The following is a 13,978-nucleotide window of genomic DNA, read 5'->3' on the forward strand; positions in this document are numbered from 1 at the left end:
TATTACTGTGGTGACTGTCCCTTTTATCCAGGTATTATTACTATGGTGACTGTCTCTTTATCAAGGTATTATTACTGTGGTGACTGTCCCTTTTAGCCAGGTATTAGTACTGTGGTGACTGTCTCTTTTATCCAGGTATTATTACTGTGGTGACTGTCTCTTTTATCCAGGTATTATTCCTGTGGTGACTGTCTCTTTTATCCAGGTATTATTACTGTGGGGTGACTGTCCCTTTTATCCAGGTATTATTACTGTGGTGACTGTTCCTTTTATCCAGATATTATTATTGTGGTGACTGTCTCTTTTATCCAGGTATTATTACTGTGGTGTCTGTCTCTTTTATCCAGGTATTATAACTGTGGTGACTGTCCCTTTTATCCAGGTATTATTACTGTGGTGACTGTCCCTTTTATCCAGGTATTATTACTGTGGTGACTGTCTCTTTTATCAAGGTATTATTACTGTGGTGACTGTCCCATTTATCCATCCATTATTACTGTGGTGACTGTCCTTTTATCCAGGTCCTTTATTACTGTGGTGACTGTCCCTTTTATCCAGGTATTATTACTGTGGTGACTGTCCCTTTTATCCAGGTATTATTACTGTGGTGACTGTCCCTTTTATCCAGGTATTATAACTGTGGTGACTGTCCCTTTTATCCAGGTATTATTAATGTGGTGACTGTCCCTTTTATCCAGGTATTATTACTGTGGTGACTGTCCCTTTCATCCAGGTATTACTGTGGTGGCTGTCCCTTTTATCCAGGTATTACTGTGGTGACTGTCCTTTTTACCAAGCTATTAGTGCTGACTGTCCCTTTTATCCAGGTATTACTGTGGCGACTGTCCCTTTTATCCAGGTATTACTGTCCTGACTGTCACTTTTATCAAGATATTTCTGCTGACTGTCCCTTTTATCAAGGTATTACTGCTGACTGTCACTTTTGTCCAGGTATTATTGTCCTGACTGTCACTTTTATCAAGATATTTCTGCTGACTGTCCCTTTTATACGGGTATTACTGTGGTGACTGTCCTTTTATCAGGTATTACTGCTGACTGTCCCTTTATCAAGGTATTACCTGCTGACTGTTCCTTTTATACAGGTATTACTGTGGTGACTGTCCCTTTTATCAAGGTATTACTGCTGTCTGTCTCTTTTATCAAAGTATTACTGCTGACTGTCCCTTTTATCCAGGTATTACTGTGGTGACTGTCTCTTTTATCCAGGTATTACTGTGGTCCCTTTTATCAAGGTATTACTGCTGACTGTCCCTTTTATCAGGTATTACTCCTGACTGTCCCTTTTATCAAGGTATTACTGCTGACTGTCCCTTTTATCAAGGTATTACTGCTGACTGTCCCTTTTATCAAGGTATTACTGCTGATTGTCCCTTTTATCAAGGTATTACTGCTGACTGTCCCTTTTATACAGGTATTACTGTGGTGACTGTCCCTTTTATCCAGGTATTACTGTGGTGACTGTCCCTTTTATCAAGGTATTACTGCCGACTGTCCCTTTTATCCAGGTATTACTGTGGTGACTGTCCCTTTTATCAAGGTATTACTGGTGACTGTCCCTTTTATCAAGGTATTACTGCTGACTGTTCCTTTTATATAGGTATTACTGTGGTGACTGTCCCTTTTATCAAGGTATTACTGCTGACTGTCCCTTTTATCAAGGTATTACTGCTGACTGTCCCTTTTATCAAGGTATTACTGCTGACTGTCCCTTTTATACAGGTATTACTGCTGACTGTCCCTTTTATCAAGGTATTACTTTGACTGTCCTTTTATCAAGGAATTACTGCTGACTGTCCCTTTTAACAGGTATTACTGTGGTGACTATCTCTTTTATCCAGGTATTACTGTGGTGACTCCCTTTTATCAAGGAATTACTGCTGACTGTCCCTTTTATACAGGTATTACTGCTGACTGTCCCTTTTATCAAGGTATTACTGCTGACTGTCCCTTTTATCAAGGTATTACTGCTGACTGTCCCTTTTATACAGGTATTACTGCTGACTGTCCCTTTTATCAAGGTATTACTGCTGACTGTCCCTTTTATCAAGGAATTACTGCTGACTGTCCCTTTTATCACGGAATTACTGCTGACTGTCCCTTTTATCAAGGAATTATATCCTGACTGTCCTTTTATACAGGTATTACTGAGGTGACTATCTCTTTCATCCAGGTATTACTGTGGTGACTCCCTTTTATCAAGGTATTACTGCTGACTGTCCCTTTTATCAAGGTATTACTGCTGACTGTCCCTTTTATCAAGGAATTACTGCTGACTGTCCCTTTTATCAAGGTATTACTGCTGACTGTCCCTTTTATCAAGGAATTACTGCTGACTGTCCCTTTTATACAGGTATTACTGTGGTGACTATCTCTTTTATCCAGGTATTACTGTGGCGACTCCCTTTTATCAAGGTATTACTGCTGACTGTCCCTTTTATCAAGGTATTACTGCTGACTGTCCCTTTTATCAAGGTATTACTGCTGACTGTCCCTTTTTTCAAGGTATTACTGCTGACTGTCCCTTTTATCAAGGTATTACTGCTGACTGTCCCTTTTATCAAGGTATTACTGCTGACTGTCCCTTTCATACAGGTATTACTGTTGTGACCGTCTCTTTTATACAGGTATTACTGTACTGACTGTCCCTTTTACCCAGACATTAATGAGGTGACTGTCCTATTTAACCCCCACTGAACCCAAACACAGCCCCACTTAACTGAAAAACCCCCACTAAACCTAAGCACAGCCCCACTAAACCTACACACACATCCCCTGCTAAGCCTAAACACATCCCCACTAAACCTAAACACAAACCTCAATACAGAATTATTAATCACAAAAAAGAAAAGCATTTTAAGTAATATAATTCTATAGCATCGAGTACATGAAATAAGCTATGATAAACCCAAGAGTTTATTTACCACGTTACTAAAGGAAGGGGGAAGGGGAAAGGGGATGTGGGAGGATCGGGGAAGAGGAAGGGGAAGGGGTACGGGTTTATAAACCTAACCTATTATCTAAGTTGGGCCAAAGGTGGCCACGTGTCAAATTTTGTCTGGATCGGTCAAACGGTTACCACATAAGTTACAAATGGAAGGGGGAAGGGGACGGGGAAGGGAGGAAGGGACGGGGGAAGGGGAAGGCGAAGGAGGTAGTCAAATGATGATCACATGCCAAATTTTGTCTAGATCGGTCAAGCGGTTCGGATTTCTATAGCGCACAAACACAAACAAACATACAAACATTCACTATAAATGATATATATACATATATATATACACATATATGTATACATATATACATATGTATGCATATACTTATATTTACATATATAGACGTATATATAATAGACACATATGCATTATATATACGTATATGTGTATGTACAGTATGTATGTATATATGTATGTCTGTATATATAAGAAGCCCAAAAAATATCTTTACACCCAACTATACAAGCACACAATTTTTCGCATTAGGTTAAAACGCGTGTGTATGTGTGTGTATATATATATATATATATATATATATATATATATATATATATATATATATATATATATATATATATATATATATATATATTATAAAATGAATAATATTTTGAAGGCCAGGGACAACATTTAATTTTGCTAGCTTTCGAGGCATACACCCTCATCAAAAGGCTTTAATTGACAAAAAATCGTTGATAATATAAAATGACTGGTCCTACCATAAAGTTAACAAAATGGGCAAAAAATGAAATAAAAATAAAAAGATACAAAACTAATATTGCTCAAAATTGAAAAAGCTATTAACAGAAAGAACAGAAAATGCAAACTGAAAATACAAACACAAAAAGAAGAAAAATATGAAAACTAAAACTAGCAAATACAAAGTAAAATGACTGTTGACCTGTTTCGTACCTTCTAAAGAAGAAACACCTGACTTGTGTAGATTATTGGTATTAAAGACGTAAACTACATTTGATTTCCTTACCTCGGACAGAGCAGCTAAATGGTCCGTGAAAAGTTGCAGCAAATACTTAAACACAATATTCCTCAAATTAGATTCCAGTTTGTTTTTATTAACTCTTTAACTGTTAGATAATTATTGGCGAGACACTCACTCTTTCTGCAGACCTTAAATCATGTTTCTCATGTTTGTTTGGTAATTCTATATATAAGCTCCGCGCCTGTTTTTACTTTTGTTTATCTGTTCGTAGGATACATATGTACCAGTTCTCGTTGGCTCAGCAACAGAATTATGGGAAACGGAGGTCTTCCTGTTGGAAAAATATTTCCTCTTTCAAAACCGCCTATTTGAGTCACGAGCGAGCACAGTTTAGCACAAAACCATTCCGTTCACTGACCTGGAATCCTGGATTTGAAAATACTGGCTTTCTGGTCAAACTGGACCTCCTAATTTCTGAGTCGTTGTGTATAAAGAGGGTGAAACCGGGACTGAATAACCAATTGTCCGGTATACAATTAGCAAAGATACGAAACTAGTCTACAGCCTTTTTTTTTACTTTGCATTCGGTAGTTTTATTTTTCTACCTTTATTTTCGTATTTATCCTGTTTTACTTTCTATTCTATTTATGTTTTTTTCTAGCTTTTTAATCTTAGAACCCATTTTCATTCGATATAGGCTAGCATCTTTTTATTTTTACCCCTATTTTGTTAGGTTTTCGTAGGACAGTTCATTTTATTGTTTTGTGAACAATTTTCTTGTTTTGTCAAAGATGACGAGGTTCTATACCTCGACAGCTTGCAAAATAAGGTATTGTACCTGGTCTTGGCAGTATTATGCATTATCAAGCTGAGATTTTCAAGTAGCATTCCTATTACTGAAATAATACGTGTATATACACCATACACATATATATATACATATACATACACACACATACTGTATATATATACATAGTGCACACATGTATATTTATAATATATATATATATATATATACTGTATATAACTTTATCAATTACACAATTATCAGTACATAATACAATTACTAACAGGACCTCATTGAAATTGGATGGTATCTAGCAGAGATATTTATTCAATAAAAATTACAAGCTTTCCAGGACCAACAAACCTCATTGTGAAGTATCCGTCGATGAGGATTGTTAGTCCTGGAAAGCTTGTAATTTTATTGAATAAATATCTCTGATACACACATATATATACTATACACATATATATATATATATATATATATATATATATATATATATATATATATATATATATACATACATACATATATATATATATATATATATATATATATATATATATATATATATATATATATATATATATATATATATATATATATATATATATATATATATACCTAACCAGGAAACTTTCCTTCCCTAAACTCATTCTGGATCCCATTTCACAGCCCAAAAAAATCAATTTTCCAAACATCAAAGGATGGACACCGTCTCACGAGCTAAACCGACCGTCAAGAATTACGGCCTCTGAGGAAGCAATGTTTCCCTCACGTGATCGCTGAAATTTATCTTGTCCTAAAGACTACGAGCTTTTCTCTTCCTTAGCGGTCTTCAGAGTTTTGTTATGTATTTTTAATAGCATTCTGTGGCTTTCTGTTCTTTTAATAATCGTCAGGAGAACTTTTTTTTATTCTGCGATTTGCTGTCTATGATTTATTATCAACAAAGATTCTAGATATATATATATATATATATATATATATATATATATATATATATATATATATATATATATATATATATATATATATATATATATATATATATACTGTATATATGTTATATATATTCATATGTTTATATATATATATATATATATATATATATATATATATATATATATATATATGTGTGTGTGTGTGTGTGTGTGTGTGTGTGAATGTCAGAGTTACATTCGTGATTTATGCTTCGTTTTTTTTTTCAATATAATTTGTTGTAATGTTCTTTGCTCTGAAATTTCTTAGTTTTTTTTCATTCTTGGATAATATTTTGCCTTTTTTATTTCAGTTCTGAGAAAAAGTCTTCAACGAAACACTATATACCGAGTTAGTAAAGAATTTAAAGAATATTTTTTTAAATAACAATGAGAAAATGGTTAATGAATTCAAAGTAAACACATAAGCCTTGAATAAAACCGTCGTTCATTCTATACGAATATTTGATATTGTCTACCAAATTAAAATTAATATTTTACTAAATAAAAGTAATTAAAAAAACAAGTAAATAATGAGCTGAAGTTTCTCCGGCGCAATCGAGTTTTCAGTATATCGTATAATCATGGCTACCGAAACTAGATTTATCTTTCGGTGGTCTCGGTATAATGCTGTATGAGCCGCCGCCCATGAAACTTTAACCACGGCCTGGTGGTGGCCTATATTTACCAATATCGATTTGCCAACTTTAACCTTAAAAAAACGATTATGGCCAGAGGGCTGCAATTTGGTATGTTTGATGATTGGAGGGTGGATGATCAATGTGCCAATTTGCAGCCCTCTAGCCTCAGTAGTTTTCAAGATCTGAGGGCGGGGCGGACAGAAAAAAGTGCGGACGGACAGACAAACCCGGCACAATAGTTTTCTTTTCAGAAAACTAAAACGTTAAGCTTAGAAACAAACGCTAACCGTATTTATATATGCAATAAATATTAATGTAAAAGTTTGGGTTTGTGAGAAAATTAAAGAAACATACTATGCTCACTTTGAGCTTGGCTGCCCATTCACCAGATGTAACAAAGCCACTCCAACATCTTCTAAAAAACATAACAGGCACCTCACACGTCTCGACTGTCGACCTAACCACGCAACGACTCGTCGCTGCTGGAAGAAAAGCTTGTGACTGATACAATACGTGTACATACGCTACCGGGGTCTAAGCGATGACAGGCAGGGCAGCCAATCGAGACTGCAAAGTCTACCCCAAAGCCAAATCAAAGTCCTTCAAAAGAAGGCATCGTGCTTACCCCCATACAAATGGGAAAAAAACACATTAAGAGAAGAAGTAAATTTCTCCACCTGATGTCGTGTTTGTTTACATTTGCTTTGTTCGTAAATCCACTCGGCCATTAATAAGCCGCCACGTAACGGGATGAAGGGCGAGGAGGAAATAATTTGGATAATGATTAGATATCACATAATACAAGAACGACCCCGTAGGAAGGTAGTGCCGTCAGTGCACCTCGTGCGGTGCACTGTAAGTATTACTGAAGGTTCTTTGCAGCGTGCCTTCGGCCCCTAGCTGCAGACCCCTTTCATTTCTTTTACTGTACCTCCTTTCATATTCTCTTTCTTCCATCTTACTATCCACCCTCTCCTAACAATTGATTTATAGTGCTACTGTGAGGTTTTCCTCCCGTTACACCTTTCAAACATTTTACTGTCAATTTCCGTTTCAGCGCTGAATGACCTCATAGGCGCCAGTTCTTGGCCTTTGGCCAAAATTCTAAATTCAGTTCAATTCAATACAAGAACGAATGCTTGGAAAATGGAAAGACAATTATAATCGATGTAAAATGAACGTTAAATAATAAAATATTTAAAAATTAAGCCCTTCTCTCCATGATTCGGATAAATGGCAAACAAAATGAACAGAAAATTAAAATATTCCAAGGTGGAAAAATATCTGTGAGCTGAAAATAAACAACAAGAATGATAGACAAAAGAAAATTCGTTATACCTGTGGTCTGATGACGTTGATAAAACGATTGGAGAACCTGTAAAAATAAATAAAACAATGATTAAAAAAATAAAATTATAGAAAACTAGAAAAAACATAAATTAAATAACAAAACCAAGGAACTGACAAAGTTTGAGGAAAAAATGAAATGATCATATAGATATGAATAATGAATTTGTTCGAATGAAGGAAAAATCAGAAAATTAATTGAATATAAAAAAATACAGTAATTAAAATGGTAGCCAAGAAAAATTCTAAATATCTTTTCTGGTGACAATAAAAAAAATGATAAAGTAAAACGCAGGAAAGGGAACAAAACCATGAAAATAAAAATGTCTGAAGATACATCTTCGACCACAGCCATATTTTGGCCGATGATAACTCACGTAAACGAGTTTGTGATGGGATCCTCCCGGAATCCTGGAAAAGGATTTCTCAGATTTGATAAAAGGGAAGCGTTTGTATTCTTTACAGATTTACTATAATAATAATAATAATAATAATAATAATAATAATAATAATAATAATAATAATAATAATAATTGTTAATAATTATTATTATTATTATTATTATTATTATTATTATTATTATTATTATTATTATTATTATCATGTTAACAAGAGACTGTTTTAAGAATACAAGCTTTCTTTCCTATTCTATTTTTGTTGTAGTACTGGGCTTTTCCTTGTTAATTTGATCAACATATTCATGGTTTATTTCCTTATCACCTAAAATGGAATGCAATAAAACCTGTAAAACCTTCATATAAAACGTTTATTATAAACACTTCAGTACTACATTTAGCACTCATGAAAATATATGGATTTCTCAGACACGTAAATCAGACAACGCCATAATGTGCTGTTGCACTCTCTCGGGAACACCCTTTCTGTTATTGATCGTGACAGGAAATTCTTCTTGTGCAGTTAGCGGTGGTGCCGATTCCACACTCGTCGTTAGCAAACCCCAAGTACAGTTCAGGAATCAGCTGGTTCCCAGCAAAACGTAGACGATCCTGCGATGTTGGGAAAACCTCGTAGGGTGTCCAAAATATTCTCGCTTTTGATGACCAGTGATTTCTCTCAACACAGAGTGACATTTAACAGAACATAGATATTTATAAACATCCCTAATCATAATAGATTGTAAACGTATCTTTTTTTATATATAATTAACAGTTAGAACAACGATGGCTTTTTTATTGTTTTGAGAATGGCTTGCATCAGCAGCACAGCACTGGAGATCTCTCTCAAGACAGTCATTGGAAAGTCTGGTCGTTTTATCATGGCCAGCAGAGTACACATTCACCTTTCTTAAAGTCTCCTGAATGTAATTAAAGACTAAGCTACCATAGCTTAAGACCCAGCTTTCCTAAACGGCTCGCGATCCTCCGTCTGGCCAGTTTCCTGATGAACATCACAAAACAACCAAATATTTCTCGAAATTACATCGAAAGATCTTTCTTTTCAATTCACCTCTCGAAATCTAGAGAAGTACTGACTTGCCTACTTGCTTGCAGCCATTCTCAGTAGTAATACAAAACATATTGTGCTCAGTATCAAAATGCAAGGGTGGGATAGATTTGGGGTGGGGGGAGGAGGTGAGCGAGGAGGAAAGATTATCATCTGAAGCTCAGGAGGTCGTACTGACGAAAGAGTGACAAGGAGACGATGGCTTGTAGCAGCCCTGGCAGAAAACAGAGCTCGTAGTTGAGTCTGAAGGAACTCCCGCTGCCAGTTTGCATGGCCGCCGGCTGCTCGCCTGGTCGGAGGTAAGAAAGTTTACTGATTATACATGAAGGAAAAAAACCTATCACTGAATTCTTTACATGTCTAGATACACATATAAAAATGCACAGTGATTAACCATTAAACACGCATATTCATTTTTCAAAAGCAATGTTTAAACTTTCTGCAATGGTTATTTACTTGGTCTGAAATGGAGATGATTACTGCTTGATAGCACATAACAGGAAAAGTCAGGTTACTGATTAATGCTTTGCATTCAAAGATGGATAGATAGATAGAATTAAGCTAAGGATATATATAATACCAGTCATTATATATATATATATATATATATATATATATATATATATATATATATATATATATATATATATTTATATATATATATTTATATATTCTATCTATATATACATATGTATATATGTATAGATTTTACTGGTCATTTTACCAGATACATATGCAGTATTAATTAACGAGAAGTTAAGAAGGCATTGTCCTTCTTAAATATATATATATATATATATATATATATATATATATATATATATATATATATATATATATATATATATATATATATATATATATATATATATATACATATATATGTACATATCATTAGCTTTTTCTTCTACCAACTCAATTTTCCAGTAAGCAACAACGAGCCACTTGCAGACGAACAGTCCCTTGACGAACAATCGCCGCCTTACCTTCCTCGACGACGTTGACGATGGCAGACGCCGGCTGAGCTGAAGTGGGCCAACAGGTGTAGTTTCCCGAATGCTTCGTGGTGGCTTTGGTGATCGTCAGGTGAGAGGTCGTCTGCTCCCCGGCGCTGCGGGTGTTTATACTCACAGAGCCCTCGTAATCCAAGATCTCTTTGTTGTGGTACCAGTAAACAAGGCCTGCGGGACACGGGAGCGAAGGCTGAATTAATGTGTGTGGGTGTGCTGGGATCTCCAGCTTTCTGTCAGAATTTAAACGTTCTATTGCTTCGGATTCGTGCTCGAATTTATCACTTTTTTTTAAAAGATTTTTTAAGGTTTATTCGCTGCTTTGTTTGTTCGAAATGAACTTATCAGATAAGTAAAAATTCTTGAATAATTTATAATGTTTGTGTGTTTTGATCCCCAGCGTTCTGTCGAAGTTTTAAAGTTGACCTGTTGCTTTGTTTGTTCGAAATGAACTTATGAGATGGATGAAATTTCCTGAATGATTTATCTTCGCTAGGACAATATTTTACCAAACAATTTGCCATCAAGAAATTCTTTGATATTTTGTCAAGAAAATGCCACTAATTATGTTTTGGAAGAAATCCTAATGGGGATTATGAATTTGTATTAAAATACATTGAATTACAGAGATACTAATTCTATTTACCACTCTCTCTCTCTCTCTCTCTCTCTCTCTCTCTCTCTCTCTCTCTCTCTCTCTCTCTCTCTCTCTCTGTATATATATATATATATATATATATATATATATATATATATATATATATATATATATAGACAGATATATGCTGTTTGGATTTATTATCTTTCTTATGCAACTTTTATTGATGTCATATAATGCCACATATATAAATATGTTTACACACACTCACACACACACACACACACACACACACACATACATATATATATATATATATATATATATATATATATATATATATATATATATATATATATATATATATATATATATATATATATATATAATGTATGTATACAGTATATATATATATATATATATATATATATATATATATATATATATATATATATATATATATATATATATATATATATATATATATAATGACACAATTATGGGATAATCATCACTATTTCTGCATTCAGATTATAAATAAAATTATAAATAAAGTAAAACTAAACAAAAATACAAAAGGATTTTACATCTGACATATGGTGTTTTGCATGCATACAAACATTACTTACAGAAAAACATTCCATGAAAAACCATTACTTACTCTGTGTTGATGGCTGATTAACTACACACGTCAAATTGATGGTGCTCCCTGCTTTCACATATTCTGGGCCTAAAATCTTTGCGCGTGACTCTGAAAAACATGAACAGAATGGCCGTGTGAGGGTACACTTTTATGTATCTGTTATCAGATAGGTTCTTGACATCAGTCGAAATTCTCTTCGCTTTTCCAAAGATTTCACTCTTTAATTGCCTAACAGGGCAATTCTTTCCCAAGCCAATTTTACTCAGTTTTCAGTCATTATAAATATCAGAGACACCCATTCAGATTTTTATCATGCTTTCCATATTCAGGTTAAAATTCAATGACTTATTCATGCATAAAAATGTAATTATATACAGGTAGGTCCTGGGGCAAGGGGACATAGGAGCTGTATCATAGTCTATTAGGTCTGTGAACTGAAAAATTATACGAATTGAGAGAAAAATTCGATTTTGCTTCTTTCCTTCACCGGTGTTATTTTTGTGATTGTTGTCTTACTTATATTGATAATAATTGGGGATACTATTATGATATTCCTGTTTTAAACATTCACTATGCTGTTTTTCATTGACTAGTGTTTTCCAAATGGTAAGTCTTCAGACAACAGGTACAAATGGTGGAACATAAACTGACTAATGGTGTTTACTCATAAAAAAGTTTTGTAAAAACTTTTTAAAGGTTAAAGAAATAATTTACCTCTAGTATATAATAAATTATGTATATATATGTATATATATATTATATATATAATTATGTATATATATGTATATTTATATATATGTATATATTTATACATATATATACGTATATATATAATATATATACATATATATATACTGTATATATATATATATATATATATATATATATATATATATATATATATATATATATATATATATATATATATATTGTGCAAACCCTGTTTCCTCTGTGAAAAGGTAGAGTATGAAAAATGTTATTAAAGTTTCATAACTGACTGATTTCATCCCTTTGGACAATATTGCTCTTGTGAAACTCCATCTCTGTGTTGCTGTTATCAATTCGTTTGGTCAAAGACCCCAGTCGTGACCTCGCTTTCTCACCTCCTCCAAAGTGAATTCTTCATGTACCACAATGCTAGTCAGTGGAACTTAGTAATTCTTAGATTGCAAAGTTCAATAACAGCTTCGTACTCGTACCAAGCTTTCAAAATCCACGTATGTCTGTGCTTGCTATTTTCGAATCTCATAATTTTTCATTCTTCGAGTTGCCTGTCTCTTGGTTAATTCACTATTCGTATTATTTCACATTTTCATGTTTTATTTGATAAACGGGGGAGGAAAGTTGTATTTCGTTTCAGTGAATTTTTCAGTCTATTTTTTTATCAAATTCCTTTTAATAAAAGTATTCAGGCACGCTGATACACAAGCATATATACAATAGTAATACTCGAAAGCTTTCCCTTATCAAAACAGCGAGCTATTTCTACTTCAGAAAACGCTAGAGCGGCCGTATGAAAATTCCCAAACCGTTCTTTGAAGAGCAGCCGAGTGATGTTTCAACGCGAGTCAATGGGAACGGGATAAGAGCCAACTGTCGCAATTCCACACGGGTCGTTAGGCGCGTCTTCCCTGACACAGAACAATAAGCAAACAACATGCCAGAGATAGCGGGCGTAAGTGTTCGTCAGTTTCGGGTACATTCGCACGGAGACGAAGGCCAGAATGCAAATCAACGCCATCGGAATTGTATTATACAGCAGTCGCTCCCTCCGGCGTCGCTCCCCCTGGCCCTGTTTCCGAAAAAGGAGATGTTCCGACAGTGACAGAATTGTCTGAATTCGTAGATTTCCAGTACGAAATATTCTGCGTCATTTTTATTTCTCTCTTTCTCTCTCTCAATCTCTCTCTCTTTCCTCTCCCTCCCTCTCTCTCGCCTGCCCCCTTCTCTCTTTCTCTCCCGCCACCTCTCTCTCTCTCTCTGTCTCTCTCTCTCCCCTCCTGGCGTAGTAGTTAGTACATTCAGCTCACGAACTGAGAAACCCGTGTTCGACACGGAGGGAAGACTGGGGCTCGTCCCTGAAAATCCTGTATGACTCCATTAACCTAAGCATTGAATTTTGTACCTAGTTGACAGATGATCATTGTGAGTCGCAGCTAGAGAGGAGAGAATAATTAAAGAAAAGAGAAAGAAACGCTAAAAGTCAGAGTTTATTAAATACTGTTTTTATTAGATATCGCCAGAACTATCTATAAGATTAAAATGTCATTAAAATGTAACAGATCTCTAGTCTCTCTGTAACAGACAAGAGGCGATGCTGGCGACGCCACGATGCCGATGAAATCAACCGCTCAATTATTCGAGTTCCTGCTTGCTAAATTGGATTCCGTCTGCAGGAATAATTATTCCTCCCCATGTATCATTTAAAATCATTTGCATAGGTCGCAGAGTTCAGCACTAATGAATGGTCTCTTGTAATAACAGTTATTTTAGCAAACTCGTGCCCACGTATGTGTCTTAACAAGTCTAAATAGAATCTCTGAGACATAAAGCA

General features: G+C 34.6%; 1 protein-coding gene across 1 annotated transcript in view; it reads right to left on the reverse strand.

Moving 5' to 3' along the window:
- Window positions 1-8,457: 8,457 nt before the first annotated feature.
- Window positions 8,458-13,978, reverse strand: part of LOC136840352 (zwei Ig domain protein zig-8-like) — a 27,595-nt gene continuing 22,074 nt past the window's right edge. Inside the window, exons 6-8 of the mRNA XM_067107045.1 lie at window positions 11,443-11,532; window positions 10,160-10,354; window positions 8,458-9,462 (exon numbers count right to left, since the gene is read on the reverse strand). Coding sequence (XP_066963146.1) covers window positions 9,323-9,462; window positions 10,160-10,354; window positions 11,443-11,532 — 425 coding nt within the window. The 3' untranslated portion in view covers window positions 8,458-9,322. The remainder of the gene's footprint in view (window positions 9,463-10,159; window positions 10,355-11,442; window positions 11,533-13,978) is intronic.

Source organism: Macrobrachium rosenbergii, chromosome 7 (assembly GCF_040412425.1).
Source record: "Macrobrachium rosenbergii isolate ZJJX-2024 chromosome 7, ASM4041242v1, whole genome shotgun sequence".
Lineage (NCBI taxonomy): Eukaryota > Metazoa > Arthropoda > Malacostraca > Decapoda > Palaemonidae > Macrobrachium > Macrobrachium rosenbergii.